Genomic DNA, 22,744 nt, shown 5'->3' on the forward strand with positions numbered 1-22,744 from the left:
TTACTGATAAAGACAGACAATACTACGGTCATGTGGTACATAAAAAAGCAGGGAGGTGCACATTCCTACCCCCTCTGTAGACAAGCAATGACCTTATGGGACACAGCATTGGCTTATCAAGTTCACCTGCAAGCGCAATTCCTGCAAGGATAAACTAACACTCTGGCAGACGAACTAAGCAGAAACCTCATAGATCCCCCCCAAGTGGAAACTGGATCCACAAGTCTTCAGCATGATAACAAGGAAATGGGTATGCCCAGACATAGATCTGTTTGCCTTCCCTCGCAACTGCCAATTACAGAGATTTTGCACAAGGATTTATCACAAACTAGCATGGAGAGTGGACGCCCTATCCTTCAGCTGGAAAAATCTGACCGTATATGCCTTTCCTCCACTGCCTCTCCTAACCAAGTCAGACAAGAGAAGCCAAAAATGATACAGATTGCACCAGACTGGCCACGCCAACACTGGTACCCAATCCTAAAGAGCTTGTCTCAACGTCCAGCATGGATATTGCCTCAAACTTCTCACTTGCTGACCCAACAAAACAATCAGATCCTGCACAGCCAACTCAGGACTTTAAATCTGGCAGCATGGCGGATAATGTAGCCATTCAGAACACTCCTCTTTCAAAAATGTTCAAAGTTAGGATATTACAACATATTTGTTCGATAAGGAATAAGGATATACATAATGCGTTATATAAACATGTTGAGTTTTTTCCTACACACTCTTTTAAATTCAGAGTGATAGCCAATGTGACTATGAATATACGAGGAGGTGATGTTAAAGCAAATACAGAGTTTTTAGAAGCAAGATGGATTATAGAACTACAAGCACATAGGGAACCAGGTTTAAATGACCTGGTCCCTTTAAAACCGGCCTTGCAAAAGAGGCGTGTTTTTTATTAAATGTTTTTATTTGATTGGTTCTTTTAAACTTTGTTGAATCATTTGTAATGTATATAACTGTTGGGTAATGATTTTATATTGTCTGAAGAAGGGTTTTATCCCGAAAGCGCTAACCTGTGAATCTTTTGGTGGATTAAAAGTATTCGTACAGCAGTGTCCTGCCTTTCTTTTGTTTGCACTCTTTCAAAAGCTGTTATGGATGTTATCTTGGAGGCCAGGAGGCCCAGTACCAGAAAATCTTGTTCAGAAAAATGGAAGAGATTCTGTGCTTGGAACCAGAAAGAAGGCATTGACACACATGTACCAAATATCCCTCAGATTTTACAATACCTAACTGAGATGCTGGCCTTTCTTTTTCATCAATTGAGATTCATGCCTCTGCCATTTCAGCCCATTACATTACGGAACCACCTATCTTTTCTCATTCTTTAATAAGGCAGTATCTCAGAGGGGCCAAAAACATCAGGCCTCCAAGGAGAGCACCAATTCCGGCATGGGACCTTAATTATGTCTTGGAAAAACTCACACTACCTCCTTTTGAGCCAGCCTCAACAGCGGATATAAAATTCATATCCTGGAAAACAGCTCTGCTCCTAGCAATAAACCTCTGCAAGACGAGTCTCGGAGTTACAAGCACTCATGGCTGTGGAACCTTTTATCATTTTTCATCCTGACAGGGTTTCTCTGAGGACAAACCCAACATTCATGCCTAAGGTGGTGTCCAGTGTGGCCCTCAACCAAACCATTCACTTGCATACCTTTTATCCAAACCCACAAAACAAGGGTGAGAAAATTCTGCATTCTTTGGACACCTGCAGCTATGCTTCTATTTGGGTCAGAACTAAAGCTTTCAGAAAGACTGAGCAACTTTTAGTGTCATATGCTGCAGGATCACAAGGAAAGGCTATCTCAAAACAGACTTTTTCTAAATGGATAGGCCATTGCATCCATTCCTACTATTCTCAGCATGGCAAATCAGTGCCTAGGGCATTAGGCCTCATTCTACCAGAGCAGTAGCCACTTCAGCAGCCTTCCTCAGAGGAGTACCAACCAAAGACATGTTAGAGGCTGCAACTTGGAGTTCAGTGCACACTTTTACAAAGCACTACCACTTACCTCTTTACTCTAAATCCAGAGCAGGCTTTTCCACTGCAGTTCTGCAGGGCCTCATAGCCTCTCCTAATCCTATTTAGACCAGCCACCCATCCTCAGCTTTGGGATTCAACCCAAGAGTAAAGTTGTTGTTCTGGTCTTTGGTGCAGGCTGGAGAAGTGTTTTGACCGCAACTGAGCTACAAAATATAAGTATTTTTTGATTATTTTAACAGATTACTGTTTTTATAATTTAATATATATAAAGCACTTTGTCTATTCAGAATCTTCAGAAATCTTTTTCTGTTTAAAAACTTTCATAGCTTGTTGTCTCAGGCTATTTTGTCCCACCCTCCCTCCCTGTTGGTGTCTTGCTCTTATACTTGGTGGCTTTGCAGTTGCCCGCCCCTACTGTGACACACCTCCCAGTCTAGTGTCATTAGCTCATTCTTCTTAATACAGAGAGAACATTTGATAAGGCCTTCTGTTCCTCCTTTTTACCTTTTCAAAAGTAAAACAAAACTTTTTTTCTTCTTCCTGAACCTTCTTGTGTTCTGACTGTCCTTCTCAAACATATTGTAAATATACAGTATATTTCAGAGCATTTGTTATAACTGTATTTGCTATAACTGATTTAAGTATTTTTTCTGGCTTTTGAATATTTACTGCTTAGCGACTGCATCTTAGCCTGTTTATACAGCTCTGCATTCTATTTAAACTGTTTTTGTGTTGATTAACTGTTTTGCACTCTTAAAAAGTTATTTGTTGCTTAATTTTACCTGTAGGCTAACACACTCAAGTGTGCTAGCCACTTAAAAGCATTTATAGCATTTACTGTCTGTTTTTTTCCTTGTCTCTGTAAAAAAAAAAAAAAAAAAAAAAATCTCTTGTTTTCCCACCTTACTGAACTAGAGTAGTCAAGTTTCAGAGTTGCTGATCCCTGGGCTTTGTTTTTAGTTCCTGTTACTGATCCATTGCCTTATTAGGAAGGAGGGAAGTTTCTTTGCTTACCAGAGGGAGTGGGAAGCACTGAGCAGCCTTTTGTCCGAATTGGTGAAGTTTCAGCCAGAAACTAGTAGTCTATTGGTCGTTTTGGGCCAATTCCTAGCTCCTTTCAGCCCCTTGCTATAAAACACGCTAAACACGTGTTTTCCAGCTTGTACCAACTCTGCACAGATCCTCGTGGTGGCCTGCAGAGTGATCCAAGCAGCAGAGAGCTAAAAGAGTGACTTTCTACCAGATATAAGTATTTTTGTGGCTTTCCCACTGTTATTAAGCTAGCGACTGCATTTCGCCTGTTTTACTGCTACTTTAAGTGATTTCTGCATTTTACACTGTTTATTGCACTTTAAGTTACTAATTGTTGCAAATTGTTTCTGTAGGCTACACACTAAAGTGCTAGCGATTTACAGCATTTATAGCATTTACTGTCTGTTTTTTTTTCCTTATCTCTGTAATAAAACAAAAAAATCTCTTGTTTTCCCACTTTACTGAACTAGAGTAGTCCAGTTTCAGAGTTGCTGATCCCTGGGCTTTGTTTTTAGTTCCTGTTACTGATCCATTGCCTTATTAGGAAGGAGGGAAGTTTCTTTGCTTACCAGTGGGAGTGGGAAGCACTGAGCGGCCTTTTTGTCAGATTTGGTGACGTTTCAGCCAGAAACTAGTAGTCCATTGGTCGTTTTGGGCCAATTCCTAGCTCCCTTCAGCCCCCTGCTATAAAACACGCTAAACTGTACTGCTGATCTAACCAGCATATCCTATAACTGAAAAGTTCATCTCTACTTGATTCCCAAGTAGACTATTCTCTATCTGTAAAGCCTAGCACTTACTCCTACAGTACTTGCACCTTGATAAAGCACTCTTATTATAGATAGTACCCCACCAGCCCAAAACCCACTTCCCCCGGAGTCCTTTGAAAGTTCTTTATCTACTACTTCTAGTATGTCGAGGATCAGTTGCTAGTGTCCTCTCCAGCTCAACTGGTGAACCTGGGAATATTGAGGCAATGTTACAATTGCCTCATGTACACAGACAATCCTCTCCTTCTCCCACAAAACACAAATACATGCGAGAGATGCAACTATACGGCCAAACTGGAGGCTGAGCTCTCTCAACATAGGACTGGCAAGACCAGACAGGAGAAGGCAACCACACACAATACATACCCAGTCACACATGGTACCATCACAACTTCAAATCATACACATACTCACACAAAGACATACTCGGAGGCTCTGGTCAAAAATTTACCAAAACAGCAGAGGCCACCAAAGCAGACACCCAAACAACTACCACCTCACGACCCAACACATGCAACACATAGACCACACAGTCAGAGTGTCAAACAGTCACAGCCCTTAAGGCCAAACAAAATGCCAGACACACTTGTCATGGTGATTCCATAGTCAGACACACTGACGTCCCGCTCACCAGACTGAGTAAGGAGAAGGTCACAGTAAGCTGCCTGTCGGCGCTAGAATCCGCCACATAACGCAAGCACTCAGGTCTCTCAACAGCAGGTACAAGTACGACTCAGTCATTGTCCACGCTGGTGTCAACGACCTGAGACGTACCTCCTTGGACTACATGAAAAGGGACGTCGAGGAGCTCTCTGATTATGTAGCCCAGGCAGGTATGACCCTGACCTTGAGCAGTATCCTACCTTCACCTAGAATGATGCCACAATACAGTGATAAGATGATCAGCTTTAATAATTGGCTTAAATTCTGGTGTCATTCAAAGGGGATCCAATGTCTGTCTGCCTGGGATGACATGCTGGACAAGCCACGCTGCGCAAGGGACAGCTTGCACCTGTCACCCCTGGGCTTCCGGATATTGGCAAAGGCTCTTGCCACCCCATAGTGCCTTTTTAGGCAAGGCTCAAATTCTAAACCTACCACCCTAGAACACCAAAAAGGAAAAAACTAAGGGTAATGCTGCTCAATGCCAGAAGTCTCAATCTCAAGATGCACGCACTCGAGGCCCTTCTCAATATGGAGAACATCGATGTCTGTGCTGTGACAGAAACCTGGTTCAAGGCTCCTGAGAGCACCCCAGCACTAACAGGTTTCACCTCATATCATGCGTTCCGGCCCCAAAATCCGGACAACACCAAGAAAGGAGGGGTGTCCATATTCATAAAGGACACCCACACCTCAAGGTTGGTGGCAACGCACGATGCATCGGAGACCATCCAGGTGCAATTAACCATAGGCAAGACTGCTCTGCAATTTGTAGCATGTTACAGGCCACCCTCTCAAACTCAGGAACCTCACATGGCCTTCCTGAAAACATTGGAGGGATAAATGTATCTCCAAACACCATCATACTAGGTGACTTCAACTACCCTAATATAGACTGGGAACACTACTCAAGCCCGAACACTCTAACCCAAAGATTCCTGGAGTTCATAAACTCAAATGCCATGGAACAACTAGTCACCATCCCCACAAGAGGTGAAAACATACTTGATCTCATCATCACGAACATGGGATCAAAATGTTCAACACCGAAGTATACCCCTCACTGGTGAGATCAGATCATAAACTAATCTCGCTGGAGGTCCTCATCCCGCCCCACCTGAAACAAAAAGACCACAGTGAAAAACTTCTCAAAAGCCGATTTCACACTTCTAAAACTAGTGTGGTCTCCTTTAAGGCCCCTGAGCCAGTGGTAAACATTACTCAAACCGCTGAATCACTTACAAATGCCTTCTACCAGCACCTACAGGACTGCATGGATCAGGCAATCCCAAACAAAACTAAGACTCTCTGTACCAAAGGCAAGCGTCCAGTCTGGTGGACCCCAGCAATAAACAAGCTCTACAACAAAAGGAGGAAGCTACTACAAGATAGAGCAAACTCCTTGAAAGGTAAGACACCTTTGATCATTATAAGTAAAAACTAAGAGCTCTCATAAAATCATCCAAGGCAAATTTTGAGAGAAAAATCGCCAAGGACTCTAAAGACAATCATAAGGCCTTCTTTAGCTATGTTAGAAACCTAGGAGGAAACTCCCAGATATGCTCAGAATTAGTTCAAAATGATGTGAAAATTACTGAACCTACACACATTGCTAACATACTGGCTGACAGGTTCAGTGCAAACTTCTCCCCTCCCCAAAAGGAGAGATATCTATTCCAGAGGATTGTAGCCCCCAAACATCTCCAACGCCCAGGTGAGAACTGGCCTGACTAAGGCAAAAAAGACAGCATCCATGGGACGAGGTGGTGTCCCCCGCTGTGTGCTTCATGAACTCAACGAGGAATTAAACCCACAGTTAGGACAGCTGTTTAATCTTAGCCTCACCTCAGGATACTGCACTCCAAGGAGTGGCGACGCGACTGTGGTCCCACTTCATAAGGGCGGTGCCTCCACAGACCCTGGAAATTACCGCCCCATTAGCTTGACAAGCCTTATCTGCAAAGCCATGGAGAGGATCATAATGGACCTCATAAATAAAGACATAGGGAACTTGCAGACTTTGGATCCAACCCAGTTTGGCTTTGTCAAAGCCAGATCCTGCCTCTTAAACTTGGTTGACTTTTTCGAGACAGTCACCAAGGCCATTGATGAGGAAAGGCAGTCCATACAGCCTACCTCGACCTGGCAAAGGCCTTGACACAATACCCCACTCAGGTATCATCGAAAAACTCATCAGCTTGAATGTAAACCCATACATCACAAGATGGGTTGCAAACTGGCTAAGCGACAGAACCCACAGGGTCAGAGTTGCTGGAGCCATGTCAGACTCAAAGCCTGTCACAAGTGGTGTCCCACAGGGCTCAGTCCTGGGTCCACTCTTGTTCGGCATCTACTTTTCTGAAGTACAAGCAAACACAGGAGGGTTATGGCTGACAAAGTTTGCAGATGACTGCAAACTGGGCCATAGTCGAAAACACATCTGACACAGATATCCTCCAGAAGGGCCTCACAGAAACGGATAACTGGTGCCAGAGCCATGGCCTGAAGTTAAACGCCAAAAAATGCATAGTCATACCCTTCGGGAAAAACAAGGTTACCCCTAGCTACCATATAGGTGACAATCCACTGAGCACAGAAAAAGTCATCCGGGATCTGGGGACCCAAGTTGACAGTAGTCTTTCGTTTGACACTCATGTTGCTAAAGTAGTTAGGAAAACCTTCTATATCACCCACCTGATCATGAAGGGATTCACATCTAGATCAAGGGAGGTCATCGTCCCCTGTACTCATCACTCATTAGACCTATGATTGAGTACAATGCCCGTTCGAATGTATCTGACCAGACACCTGATGCAGCTTGAAAGGCCCCAAAAGTTCCTCACCAAAAGGATAAAGGGTCTCAAAAATATGTCTTATGCTGCCCGACTGAAAGAACTCCAGCTTTATTCAGTCTCATACCGCTTGCTCAGAGGTGACATGTGCCTGACATATAAGGCCATGTCAAACCCAGATTTGATGAATATGCTTCACCTCAAAAATCTAGATCCCTCAGAACCACAAGGGCGGAGACTTAAACCTTGACACGGTTATAAATAGAACGTGCTGGAGGGACAGATTCATCACCCAGAGACTCCCTATGCTGTGGAACAAAATCCCGGTACATGTGAGGCAGAGCACCTCGCTGGCCTTGTTCAAGAGGAATCTTGACCAATGGATGGGAGATCGCAGATATACCCCAGGGATTACTTCAGTGTCACTGCTTGACAGAGGCACAGAAAAATGATAGGCATAGTTTTTATTCAAACTAAAGGGGTGGCGAAAGCCACATAACTATGGGCTAGGCTTATAAATGCCCTTGGGCAGATAGCCTAGTATGAACCTATGAACCTATGAACCTATGAACAGTGAAACACGATGAACATAGTACAGTTGTGTACCTACCATAAATGTAGATGTTCGAGTGTATTCACTGTTGCAGTCCAGGTTACCCTCCCACCATCCCCCTTTCTTTTGCTGGGGTTTATCTGCACTTCTCTATTCTATACAACCTATGTGGTGTATTTGCTTGTAGATGAAGGAAATGTTTCTTTACTGCATGTATGTTTATTGGCATTATATATTTAGCCTACCATTTTGGGGGCACCTGACATCTGGGGTCAAGAAAAATTGAAGAAAATGGCGTCGGCTGCATCTTTTATACCCCTGGCGCACTGATGTCAGGGAAGAGGTGACAGCAACCGACGCCGGACCAGAACTTTGGAATTCAGGCCAACTGCGGGTAGCCTGCCAGCAGGATAACCCAAGAGTAATGACTGCAACAGTGAATGCACTCTAACATCTACATTTATGGTAGGTACACAACTGTACTTTTTCACTCCCTTCTCCCCTTGACCCGCATCATGGACAGGAAGTCCCTCAGGGTGCTGGGGTTCATGGCTTCAACCGTTCCCATGATGGCAAAACTTCACATGAGGAAATTACAGTGATTTCTCAGATCAATGTGGACCCAGCATGCCAACCCACTAGAATACGAAGTCCCGCTCATTCCTTGCCTAAAGAGGGAACTGCTGTGGTAGATCCAACAGATAGACCTAAATCCAGGTCTACCCATGCATCCTCTTGCTCCAGTCCCAGAGAAATGCGAGCATTGCTACTACAAGCATTTCAACCTCTCCTTTGCCCATGCACTCCCATCTGTTCACAGACAACATGACAGTCTTCTGGTATGTGATCATTCGGGGGAGGACCAAATCCTATCTCCTTTGCAAGTTGGCTCTTCTGGTATAGGAATTTCTTGCCCAGTACCACCTTGACTGTTCAGGCAGTGTACATTCCCTCCAACTGGAATCTTGCGGCAGACCAGTTAAGCAGATCCCTGACTATGGTTCACAGGGGATGTATTCCTGGACATACTCCACTAATAGGGTATTCCTCACATAGACTTATTTTCCTTCCCCCTGAACAGACACCTTCCAAAGTTTTGTGCCGGAGTCCCAAGTCCTGTGGTTTGGAAGGTAGATGCCCTCTCCTTCTCTTGGAAGGGGATGTTTCTGTATGCATTCCCTCCCCTTCCTTTAATGCCAGAGGTCCTGTTCAAGATTCGACAAGACCTATCAAAAAATCTTGCAGGTGACTCCCTTTTGGCTAAGACAGCAGTGGTTTCCCCTCCTACATATAGCTAAGGGCCATCACCACAAGTTACCCCACAGAGTGGACCTACTTGCACAGAACAAAGGATCCTCAATACACCCACATGTCAGTGCTACAGCTGACACTGTGGGTGATAGGATTTTAATCCCTTTAAGACATCTGTTCTCAAGAGGACATGTTCAGGGTTTTGCATGAGGTCAGAAAACCCAGTACAAGATAATCTTGCATTTCCATGTGGAAAATATTTTCACTCTTTTTTTTTTTTTTTTTTTTTTTTTTAAACCAAGACCCGCTGACATTGGGAATCCCAGTGGTTCTGTCTTGTGTGTGAATTGCTCTGTGCTGGCTTGGCTTACTCCTGTCAAAACACACGTCAGATATTTCTGTTTGTCTGCCTCTTTCTCCTCTTCTAGCATCCAGATTTGAGGTGAAACAATTCCTTAAGGGCATCCTTCACATTAGGCTTCCCAGGAAAACCTATTCCTCCACCTCCTCCTTGGGACCTTAATTTTTTTTCTAGAAAACCTGACCCTGGCCTCTCTTGAGCCTGCATCCTCAGCCTCCCTCAAACATTGCTCTTGGAAAACTGTTTTAGTAGTGGCCTTTATCTCAGCCAGAAGGGTGTTGGAGCTTTAATCGCTTATGGCAGTGCCCCCCTTCTTGGTATTTCATAAGGACAGGATATCCTTGAGAACAAATCCTTACTTTATGCCAAAAGTGGTTAGAGTTTATCCCTTAACCAGTCCATTCAATTACCTACCTACATTCACAAAACCACAGTGAGAAGGTATTGCACTTCTTAGATTTACACACACAACTTAACTTTAGTCTTGTCCAGGTAAAAGCTATCAGGAAATCTGATCAGCTATTTGTGAATTTTCATCCCAAAGCAGTGGGTTCACCCGTTTCCAGGCAGACCATTTCCTGGATTTCAAAGACTATTTGCCTTTGTTACACACTCCACAGAAAGAGGCTCTCTTCACCCATAAAAACCCAGTCTGCCACTGCTGTGGCTTCCTTTGAGACATTCAAGAGCTTAGATAACATTCCCATTCTTGAAGCAGCCACCTGGTCTTCTATCCATTCCTTAGCCCCATACGCTGCAAACTGAATGGCATTTCCAGATCCAGAGCTGGGTTTACTGAAGGCGTTTTACTTTGCTTCATTGAGAGTTCCTCTGCTCCTTCCTTCTCTTTCCCACTCTGAGATTTGGCACTCTCCCTCAGGTTAAGATTACTGCAGCAAGTGAATAGGAGGACATGGAATTAGTTCTTACTGTAACCATAGATGTTCATTTCACTGCTGTAGTATTCTGTCCTTCCTCCTCCCCCCCGTCTGTTTTGCTTGGATGTATGGACCTTTTATATCCTTAGTCTGGCATTCTTTGTGGGGTATTCATTGCTGAGGATGGTACGTGCGTACATTGTTTCTATGGCCTATGTCTGACAGCAGCCTACGTGCAACGTCCCACATTCCTAACAGTGGTACAAGACTTTTGTATACTGGCTGACGTGGGTCACCTTCAGGTGGGAGATCCCACAGGTTAAAAATACTGCAGCAGTGAAGAGATGGGCATCAATGGTTATGGTAAGATTTTACACAACTGTTCTTCCACTTGTCAAATTCTCACCCCTTCAGTACATATACAAGTACTTTCATGTATGCTCGCTCCTGCACAGTCTTTTCTCTCTCTCTCTCTCTCTCTTTTTTTTTTTTTTTTTTAAGAGCTGGTGACAGAAAACTTCCCTAGGTAAATATTGCTTTTATTTTTCTCTTTAAAAGAAAAAAAAAAAAGTAAATGTAGCTACTTGCACACTGCTTCAGGCCTGGGATAATCAAGGAGTGGATTATGCAGATGTCTTCTAGCATTGGTAGACAATGTCCAGCAGATAATTTTAGTAGGTGCAGCCTTGTTCGTATCCAGCACCATTTGAGTGTTCTATTTGCTGTGGTCATCATAAAATGTCTGTCTTTTTATAAGTACTGTTATACTGATAAATAGTAATGGGAAAAATATCTTCTTTCCATTTAGGTTGAGAAGATCCGGCAGGTGAAAACAAAGAGCTTGCAGCTTCAAGTTGGTGCCTTGAGAGAGAATCTAGCCAAACTGGAGACTGCCATTCAGTGTATCCACAAGGTTGTCGTAGATAAGCAGACATTCCCTGTGGTCAAGAAACAGATGTTGGTCCGTCTTCATCAAGAGATGGCTAAACTCTGCAAACAGTCCCAACCTCATGAGGATGATGCAGTTTCTTTGATACCACCGGACACCTTGCTTATCCGAGCCATCCAGTCACTAGGTGTTGTTAGCAGTAGTGCATATGGGCCACTGTCTACTAAAACGTGGGATGGCCTGAAGTGGGCAGTATGTGGCAGAGTAATGACTTTCACTGTTATTGCTAGAGACCATTCTGGAGATCTGTGTTCTGCTGGTGGGGATAGTGTCACTGCTGTTGTCAAATCACCTCAAGGATATTTTCTCCTGGCAGATGTCTGTGATCACCACAATGGAACATACACAGTGAGGTACTGTCCACAACAGGAAGGAGATCACACTATTTCAGTTATGATAAACAACCAGCACATTAAGCAGAGCCCATTTCAGATTACAGTCCGATCTGGACGCAGTTATGCCAGCATTGGAATTCCTGTTAATTTGTTTGGAGGGGAAGGTGATGGAGACGGACAGCTTTGTAGACCTTGGGGAGTTTGTGTGACCAAAGATGGTTTCATTATAGTAGCAGACCGAAGTAACAATCGGATTCAGGTTTTTACACCAGGTGGGGTATTCCATCACAAGTTTGGATCTCAAGGGTCCCGACCTGGTCAGTTTGATCGCCCAGCAGGAGTGACCTGTGATAAAAGCAACAGAATTATAGTGGCTGATAAAGATAACCATCGCATTCAAATCTTCTCATTTGATGGCATTTTTCTCTTAAAATTTGGAGAAAAGGGAAATAAAAATGGGCAGTTCAACTACCCGTGGGATGTTGCAGTCAATTCTGAAAATAAGATTGCTGTCTCAGATACCCGTAATCATAGGGTCCAGCTCTTCGGTTCTGATGGGCAGTTTCTAAGCAAATATGGATTTGAAGGTGCACTTTGGAAGCACATTGACTCTCCCCGAGGTGTGACCTTTGACCATGAGGATCGCTTGATAGTTACAGACTTCAACAATCATCGTTTAGTGGTATTACATGGTGATTTTAACTCCCTCCAGTTTCTGGGCTCTGAGGGTGTGTCTGATGGACAGTTCCTACGTCCGCAAGGGGTAGCAGTGGACCAGGAAGGGAGAATCATTGTGGCAGATTCCCGCAATCATCGTATCCAGATTTTTGAACCTAGTGGACAGTTTTTGTGCAAGTTTGGGAGTCTTGGTCCAGGTTTTGGTCAAATGGATCGCCCTTCAGGGTTGGCTGTGACACCGGATGGACTGATCGTAGTCGTAGATTTTGGAAACCACCGTGTCCTGTTATTTTAAGATGCTTGTTCTCAAACAGAAAACATTTGTATTATTATTTTTGTTTGTTTTTTTATTTATTTATTTTTTGTGTGTTTTGATTTTGAAAAGACCAAAAAGTTCAGTTTTGTCTACCTCAGTTTTATAAACTCTGTTAACATTCCCAGAAGTATTCAGGCCTACCTCACTGTCATTTGCAAAAATTTGTTGAATGTTTTCTTCATGTGTACATCTGCTAGGTTACTGCTGTCTTGGTGAATTTGCTGCTTCACTGCTCAACTTGATATTCTTTGACCTCCTGCTTATTCATGGCTGGTAAAAGTTAGTCTTCATCTTTATTCCCCATAAAACTTGAAGGCTCTCCTGTCTGATGGTTGTTAATTCATACAGATTCTCTCTGCTGTTTCAGTGCCTCATTGTTACCGCTGGGTGACAAATCAAGCCAACTATAACCAGGTGTGTGTGTGTGTGTGTGTGTGTGTGTGTGTGTGTGTGTGTGTGTGTGTGTGTGTGTGTGTTGTCCTAGTGTTAAGGTCTGTGAAATTAGTTTTAACTTTCTCAATACGTTGGCATTATAGTAACTAAACTTTTGACTCAAATTTATTGTTGGCCACAAATAAGCTTACTTAGCAGAAGTAGCAGGTTTCATTGTGATGGCGACCATTTGTGGAAGGTTGCCTACTTTACAATGAATACATATTGAGAGGGGGTGTGACTTTTGGATTTTGTCCATGTTGTGGTGGTATGTAAATTTTATCAGTGGCCCATGTGACGTCAACAGTAGAGTTTGATCTTGTGTTTTCAGTAGCAAACATTTTTAATATAGTTTGTGGGGTTTAAAATGCACGGCATCTGTTTATGGATCTGTTTAAAACACTGGTTAAGCAGAATTGTGTTTTGTTCTGGCAGCCATTGTTTTACAGCATGTTTGTTGTGGGAGGGTTGCAGCACGGTCAGTGATTGTTGTTTTACATGATTGCTGTACTATACTCCAGGTGGCTGGTGGGGCAGTCTTCTGTTTTTTTTTAATTTCTTGTTTACTTGTAAAGTACTGTTTTTGCAATGAAGGATTTATTGCCTTTTGCACAGTATTTATACATGAGCAAACCATGATACTGATATTCAGAGCAGGCATTCGAAACACATACTCTTGAAGAGATAATGGCTCATAAGGATTTTTTTTTGTCTCAGGGATGTGGGCCCGCTTAGCTCTTGAAGAGGTTATTACTTAATATTTTATTTCAGAAGTTAAGACAGGATGTTTGCTTCCCCCAATGGATGTGTGTCTTGTGTTACATTGACTTTGCACATTGTTGCCTTCTCAAAAAATGAGCAGTAGTTTAGTCGGGGTATTTCTCCTTAATTTAAATGTAACATCTTTCTTTGTGCTTTCTTGAGTCATGTGATGGGTTGTGGGGGTATATCTCATTCGAGTCCATACCCTAATTTAGTAGTATACTCTTTCAGACATTTCACTGGGACATTACTCCTTTTTTTTTTTAATTTCCTGACTGAAAGTTCAAGACCAAGGTGATAGTTGATTTTTGGATGTGTCCTATAATCCCAAGTGCAGTGCAGAATCATACCTGTTTGCACAGTTGAAGAATGCTGCGGCCATATGGGGGCTATGTTAGCTGTAAGGAAGAATGATTTGTACATAGCCATTTCATTTATTCTTGTTTGGTAGGGGGCATCCATTGAAAAATTTTGAAGTGCCAGCAGAGGTGAGACTATTTCCTCGTTTCAAACTCGGAGAAGGTACTGCATAATAAGATAGGAACTTAAGAGTAGAGAGAATCTGCATGTTAGCAGATTCCATGGTACCCTTGAGATTAACTTAGTACTATACCGTATATACAAGGCTGACACATTTAAGGCTTGTGGGGGAAAACGTCAAAGATTAAATAAGTGATTGTACCATCAGGAGTACACACAGAAAGGCCCAACAAAGTGTGTGTGGTTATGGAAATACGGCAGCAGTATTTAATACATGTGCCTTACCACAGTCTGTTAATGTCAAAAGATTTTTGCACAGTGTTAATTTAGATTTAAAACACATTTTCAGGGTGTGGGGCAGTGAAGACCCACCTTGGTGAACCTCTGTTTAAGCCACTATTTTTTGTTGTTTTTTTATCCCTTGACTGTACATAATTGCACAATGGTGTTTGGTGACACATTTTGCATTTAAATATCTCAGATTTTTTGAAACTAGAACTTTATCACAAGTATGCTGTTCTGCATCTAGCTTACATTATGTCGTTGCTTTGTGAAGCCAAAAATGTCTGTGTTTGTAAAACGGGCGCAAGAGCATGAATGCAGCAGTGTTTCTAGTCTTCTGCAGTTGTACAATACTTTATGGTATGTTGGGATGATTTTCATCACTTGCATTTCTTAGCTGGACACTCAACTAACAAGCGAAAAACTTTCGGTTCATCTGTGGTTCTATTTTTTAGTGCTCCCTGATGCAGAGTCTGGCAGTATTACTTATTTCGTCTCTCTATTTGAGTTGTCTACTGAAAGTAGATTTAGCATGCTACCTTCGGCCAGTGGTTGGTTTCCTGTAGTCTGTGTGTGGGCTTAAATATAAAAATATTTTTAATAAAGGGAAGTAGCAATAAATAAGAGTCAAATGCTGCAGGTCTATAAGATGGCACTTGCATTAGCAGCTGTTATGTACATTTTGTGTTGAACCTTACCCGTAACTTCTTAACCAGCAGTGCTGCTGTCCAAATTTGGCTTCACCATCACTGCTGTCTGTTACACTGAAACAGCACTCCATGTCTGCAGTTGAACTGCCAGCCCAGAAGCTGTGGCATTTGTGTTTAAATGGTGGCCCTGATTTGAAGACTTTTTTTTTTTTCTTTATGCTGCTGTCTGTCGCACTTCACTCTTGGGAGAGTTGTACAATTGAAGTTCATTGTACTGGCACAACAACAAAATACTTTACCGATACACTTACTGCATTTGGTGTTTCACAAATCCCTTTAGATTTCTTGAGCTTTCACTGTGAAGCACAGCTTTAATTTTGTTTAGTAATTCATATTGAAATTAAATCACCAGCCACACTGCAGTGTAAGATGAGTTCATTCATCTGGATGGGTCTGTGGCTATCATCTTGGCAACCACTTGATTGTATTAAACTGTAGCTTTTGACTGCATAAAAAATCTTATGTTTTTAGCAATTAAACTATTCTCAGTTGCAGGGACAAATATATTTTGATAATTTATTCATTTTTGGCTTTTGCTGCTTTTGTATTTTTTTTGCAAACGAGTTGAACTTCTGCTTCACTCATGCTGGGGTCCTAATAGTGAAGTAAAAATGTCTGGGATTCATAGATGAGATGTGCAATATTAATATTCCAGGGGTTTGCTTCTTAAGGCTACTTGCAGTTCTGTTGACAGAGCCTTACACATTGTCTGTGAATCCCTGCACTTTTCACCTAGCCAGCCGCTAAGTAGTTTCACTTTGTGCTGTGTCTATGAATCACAGGGGCATTTTAGAAGGTGAATAGACTGACTTTTTTTTTTTTTTTAAACATTTATTAGTAAAAGTACTAAAGTTGCATATAGACGTTGGGTAGAGAAAGTATTTTTGCTTGGAATTTGCATTATTTAAGCATGCACTGCTATTCCTTTGTTATTAACCTAACCAGCCTCCTAGAAATTTGAATGAGTATACTGTTTTTGATGGTCTTTTTGGAGCTGGCTGTCTAATGAAGCTTTTGTTACTAGTTGCCAGCTGTGGTATATCACTTAAATATCTTTTAACACTTGACTGAAGAGAGCACATCAGATTATCCATAGTAGCCTCTTAAAAATGTTTAACTTGGTGCTTGCTTTTCTGCCACTGCGCAGGCAGCACACCTTGTCTCATTCATCTGAACCATCACTTTTGCCCAATAAAATAGGCAGTGGTCTTTATTGACCTGTGTAATCTTTACAGCTGAGAAGCAGTTCAGTTTACTTGTAGCTAGCAAGGAGATATTAGTTGCAATTATCCCCCAACTGTCATGCTACTCAATTTCCTGAAGCTCCATCCATTCCTTTTTACAAAGTGAAAGGAAGTGTGGAATGTGATCCAGTGTAGCAGACTGGGAGGTTTATTGGATGCTGCTACCCACCCCAGCTCCACAATGGCTGTAAAGCACTGGGCATTGCCCCCTTCTAATTCTCCCTGCAGGTGCACTGTTCTCATTAGCATCTCTTGGCTGGAGTGCTCTGCAGTCCTTGGAAAGTTTGCATCTCCCCTTCCCAAATGTAGCGGCTGCCATTTCTGGCCTTCCCCCAAATAACAATGTTGCAGCAGTGCTGTGCTAATCAACAACTTGCCCAGGGTAGGTGAGCAAGCACTATACATTCATTCCCATTCTATCCCAGCTGGTCTTTCCACTGCCCAGGTCACAAGGAGGCATAGTCAAGGCCAAATCATCTATGCAGGACCCAGCATTTCTTTGCTTTAACTTTCTAGGTGATTAATGAAACATGCTCACTAAAATGTACTAGGAACAGTAGCCAGCCATGAAAACTAGGATATTGGAAGATGAGTCCCATTGTATTTTGCAGTTTCATTAGCATTTATTTGTGATTTCCTGTTATCAGTGTGTGTCTAATAGTGGAGCATGTGTTTATGTACTCATAAACTTGTTAGTGGTGTTGGCAATGGACCATTAGACCTCATATTTCCTAAAGAATCTGACGTATGAAAGCAAAGTCGGGAAGCAAATTACATGTGTATTGCTTGAATGCTTTGATTGTCCTGATTTTACTTTGTCTGCTGTCTTCCGTGACTCGATCCAAAAGCTTTAAACTTGCTCACCTGTTCTTTTCTCTGCCTGTTGCTGTTTTTACAGCTTTAATTGCACTATGTCTTATTTGTAAAATTAAAAAGCATTTAGCAAGATGTTAGGAAAATGACCTGCACTTTACACAGATGTTAGAATTCCGGACTCTACCTCACGTGATTATTCCTTACAGTCAGACAAATAGCTGCTCTTATCCATTTTGTCCCATTTAGAGAGCAATCCTCACCTTAGAGCTTTTCCTACAGCAGTCACGCTTTTTTGTTTTTTAGGGAACAATTCCTTTCTTGTTGACTGGAACCTGAAGCATCCTGTTGATACAAACTTTCCAAAGGAATGAATGGAATACATTGCTCTCTTGACGGTTCTAGAAGCCACAGAGTTTACCGTAGAAATTGCACTTTCATTATTGCCCTCACACATTTCTTGCACAGCAACAGACAGTGTTTTTCTCACTTGTCAAATAGAGATACAAGATGCCACTTTCTAAATCATTCTACCTCATTCATCATTGGTGTGATTTCCTCATTTGTTTGTTTATTTGGGCTTCATGGACTGCCATGTCGCAGATTAGTAATTGTGAAACTGGACACAAGAGGCAGTGGGTCTTTTAGTAGAGGAAACATACTTGGCTACAACCCAGTAGCAAATTTTATTTGTTTTTGTCCTTTGAAGGCTGAGGGTCAGTGAGCCTTTTGTTTCTGTTTTGTGTAAAGGAGGTATTTTGTTGTGAGATGGATATTGGAAGACTGCATGCTTGAGCTGACAGTTTGATGTAATGTTATGGAATTGTACGTTGAATCCCTTTGTTACGCATTTGCCAAAACAAAAAAAAATTATATATTTGTGTTGACCCATCCTCATGGTTTTCACCATCTGCCATTATATGGTAAGGACAATCTTTCTGCACATTTTTCTTTTTACATGTTTATCAACACGTGGGTAAATGACCCACAAAAGGTTTTAAAACAGCTTGAATCTTTTGCATCTTTTTTGATCAGCTTTCTGTACCGAGCTGAACTTTGGGGCATACTACAGTGAGAGTGTTTTCACACTTGCTGAACCTTGTGTTCAGCAGTAGTACTGCAGATGTGAGCAATGTAATCTTAGTTCATTACCAGTGCATCAGTAGCTTTTATTGCTGAACAAATACAATGCTAATATCAGAGGTATTAGTGTAACACTAAATTGGCGGATGTGTCTTGTCTGTGTGTGTGCGTGTGGCACGCATGCATAGCTTCGGCTGTATTGGTTGTGTTCATATATTGGTCCTGGCTTTGTCCTCTTGACAATATTTGCTTTGTTATTAAAGATGTATTTATTTTCTAGACTGGAGAGTCAGCAAAATGACATCTCCAAGAAGGTTTTTCTGGCAAAATATATTAAAGTTGAGAATGAATGTAAAATAGGCATAGCTAGAGTATGTGTTTTTTGTTCAAAAATATTAAAATGCTGACTTCATCCAGCTGTTATGTTCTGGCTGAGGTTAATGATTTTGAATCAACATTTGGCCATTACAAAGTAAAACTTTCATATCACAGTGTAAGTATGCCGTATGTTGCTACTACTGTTTAGCATTTAAAAAAATTGTTTTGCTGTGCAGTATCTCTGTATTACTGAAGATTTGTTAATGCAGGCATTTGTCCTGTGGCTATTAGTGTAAAATGGCTAATTTATTTTGTGTAAAAAATATATATATATTGGTAGTATTTTATGTACATTGTTCTGGTGCCTTGGGCATGCATTTTTTGACCAGTATTTTTTCTGTGTTTTTTTTTTTTTTTTGCCTTGTTCTTGCATTTATTTTTGCAGACAAGTAAAATTCTTGTTGGATGTTTGTAGTACTATTCCCTTCCTGCAGTTTTAGAAGTTAAGTGCCTTGATTGAAGACTGAGGAATTTTATTTTGCATTTCTAAAAATGTGTTAGTTTTGAAATGTTTTAAGTGCTTAAAAATATTAGATTTCTAAGTCCCAAGAAACCTCTGGAAGAAACTTCCATCTTCTCTTGCTGTTTACTTAGTTTCAGGTATGAAATTTAGGTTAAGGTTTTTATTATCCATTGTTTTGGATGTAGTATGTTTTTATTGTCATAAGTATTATGAAGAAAATTTGTACTTGGCTCTACTTATTTCATTGTGCAAAATATTATTTTGGAGTTTTATGTAAATGATTTTTGTCTTCTCTGCTACAGATTTTATGGAACTCCCAGTAATGTACATATTTTACAGGCGTAAGTGGTTTTACTTTATAAACTGGGATGTAAAGGGTGAAATGTTTGCACCCTTAGTCTTATGATAATATATTAGTCAGGATAAAAGGTTCAGAAGTTCTGTGAATCTTAACTAGGTTTGCACATACTTAATGCGCAGAAAATTAAGCGTTTTCTGGGTTTGAGGTGCACTGGACTGAGTTTTCCACTGAGTACATCTCTGTGATGTAATGATCCCACATTACAGCGATAGAGCTAGAACAATTTCCCTTGGTTCTAATACTGTAAAAATAGAAAAGTGATGTAGGGCATGTTGCATCATACACTGAGGTGCTTGGGAGTTGTGGGATATGACCAAACTTGAATTGCTAAAGAGAAATTGTTTTTGAGATTCTGGTTATTCAAGGACGATGTTGATAGCACATCAGATTTTCTTCTAAATGGACCAGGTAATCAGGTTATTAGCTCAGATTCAGAAAGTATTTTGTAAAACGTGTTTAATAACTGGGTGCACTTTGATTTGAGTTTTGTCATTTATAGTCCTAGAATTTGAGATCACATTGGTTCTAGATCATTCAGTGTCATAGTAAATGGTCATATCAGCGGTTCTTTTTTATTTTAACAAGGGTTAACAGTGTCCATACAGAAATCTGGCAGAAGCCTTTACATGGCTCTGTGTTTGAAGGGCCACACTGGAAATTGCACCAGAGGGCCCTACCTAGAGCTTTTCCAGCTTTGTCAGATTTCTACATTGTAGACATTGCAGGGAAATTGTAATTAACACTCACTGATGTGACACACAGTTGGGTTCCTGCTGTTGACTTAGGCACTCAGAGAATCTGAGGTGTTAACATATAGTCACTGTTACTTGTGTCCTCAGTATGTTGTGTGGCATATGACCGTATTCAGTTTTAAAGACCTGGTATGCGTTTCGGTTTGTATTGGATGGCATGGTGACTTGTCATTGTATGTGTTTACACAAGGAGTCCTGCAATGTGGAGCAGCAGTGTAGTAGGCCTTTGGAATGCTTTGCTTACTGTTGTGTAGTGGTGAATGAAACTACTTTGTGCAAGTCATGTAGCAAAATAACGTAGCGACTAGAACTTCCTGCAATTCAGATAGCTCTGATTCCTCCTTTTAACATTGGAAGCAAACCTTTGAATTTCCTCTGCTGGTACACTGAATCATTGAGAGCAAAGGCACTTGTACAACTGCCAGTTGTTACATTGACACAGGTAACTGTGTGTCAGCAAAGGTCATAGTCTTCAGGTGAATCACATTTTCTTAGGGGCTTTAGATGCATCTGAATCCTCCTATCACCTTCTGGTCATGATGAAGCTTTGTCTTCTGTACTCTGTAGCATTGGATGTAGTTGAATCATTAACTTTATCCTACCGCTTTGAAAGCGTATCAGTTTATTTTCTAATGCATTCTTTCTTTTTACAAAGATGTGCATTTTACATAACACAAAAGCAGGCTACAAAATTGTGGCAAAACTGTGTTCTTTTACAGGATTGCAATTTTTTTTAATTTCATTGACTTTTCTTTAATGGTTGTTTCGCAATCATGTTATGAGTTTTGTGCATTAATTGCATTTACTGATAGCTTGCTGTCTACCAGTGGATTTTGTATGTTGTACTATCTTTTAACTGATAGATTGCGGATTTGTAAGATCATCTTTTTCACTCTGAGTTTGTGGCAATCTGTTGGATTTTGTACCTTTGCCACATTAATTTCTTTGTACCCAAGCACAGGTATTGTATTAAACTGATTGTAGTGTATTGTTGCACAAGTTTTATACATTTACTTTGACTGTACTGAGTGAAAACAGATTTCCTGAAACTTTGGTGCAATTTAATTTTAAAATAAAAGTGTTCTTGGCAGTTAGCTGTGTTTATTAATTTACAGCATTTGAGACAGTATGGTGTCATCTTAATGTTGTGATGTTTTTTTCAGTTAATTGAAATAGCATTTCCTTCCTAAAGGATTTGACTGCTCTGTTGCAGTTTCTTTCATGCAAACTTTGAAAATACATTTTCTTTTTATAGTACAAGTTGGTTACATTTTGAGATTATATAAGATCATTGCACAGTGAGATCTCTTGAAATTGTAAAGAAAAAAGTACTCATTTTAGTCTTTGAAGTTATGCCATTAAATGAGCACAGTACATGCTTGGTGATTCTACCCTATTAGCTTGCTGCAATAGAAATGTGCATTTAGTAAGAGGAGGTCTTTCCTCTGAATGTCAAGGTTAAGGCTGGCAGGCAGGTATTACTACCAAAATACTCTACTAAATTGCAAAAATGTCAGGAGGCAGAAAAACAAGGTTTTCTTTTGTAGTGCCTTGCTTTATATATGTGTTCCCCTAGAAGGAATGTTGCCAAGGTACTGGGAAAGAAAGTAAGCACTTGCTTTTCTGCCTCCTGCTATTTGTTTGTGTTTAGTAGAGTATTAAGACCACTTAGCAAAAGTACCCATTCCTCACATATGTATTGTAGTCAGCTTCTTTGCATCCTTCTGAGGTTTGTGAGAAATGACCAGTGTCCCTAGCCCCCATACAAGCTGTTACAACCTTCTCTACACACCTATGTGGCTTGTCTGAGGAAAAATTAAAAAATGTTTACTCATCAGTTATCTCACTGACCTATGTACAGCTCTGAACAGGTGGACTAGATGAGTTCCAGGGCAGAGGATCCTACCTGAAGTATGTTATCAGAATCCACTGATGCAGACTGAGGTATAAGGACCATCATGTCTTCAGAAGTTCCAAGGATCGAGTTCTGTGATGTGCTATACTCCTTTTTTTTAAAAAGTAATGACTTGTACCTGCCAATATGGTGCATGTTCAGAGGTAAAATCTGATCTGATGTCTTTTCACATGCACACTGACACTGCCCCATCGACCCAGATGACACTTACAGGCGCACACACTTTGCATGCTTACGTACAGGCATGTTGGAAGAATGCCAGTTTGCCTACAACATCATTAGGGTGCTGAAGGAAACTAGCATCTGGATAAAACTCATTTAGACAGAGAGGGCAAGCAGATTCCATAAAAGACCACAAAAAAGCATTCATCCAGAGCGACAGGCATTGAGACAGCAATGCGAATTGCTACACCCATGTGCCAGTATTGGTTGCTTCTCACAAATCTTGGGTAGCTCACCAGTCACGTATTATACATTACTGATGTTTGACAG

At 41.2% G+C, this 22,744-nt stretch overlaps 1 protein-coding gene across 1 annotated transcript in view; it reads left to right on the top strand.

The window, feature by feature from the left end:
* LOC122809725 (E3 ubiquitin-protein ligase TRIM71-like) overlaps positions 1 to 21,431 on the top strand; it is a gene marked incomplete in the record, with an annotated part of 240,999 nt that extends 219,568 nt beyond the window's left edge. Inside the window, 1 exon segment of the mRNA XM_044081428.1 lies at positions 11,108 to 21,431. Coding sequence (XP_043937363.1) covers positions 11,108 to 12,556 — 1,449 coding nt within the window.
* Between the last annotated feature and the right edge of the window lie 1,313 nt (positions 21,432 to 22,744).

Source organism: Protopterus annectens, chromosome 8.part0 (assembly GCF_019279795.1).
Source record: "Protopterus annectens isolate FY-2018-M chromosome 8.part0, PAN1.0, whole genome shotgun sequence".
In the NCBI taxonomy this organism is placed as follows: Eukaryota; Metazoa; Chordata; order Ceratodontiformes; family Protopteridae; genus Protopterus; species Protopterus annectens.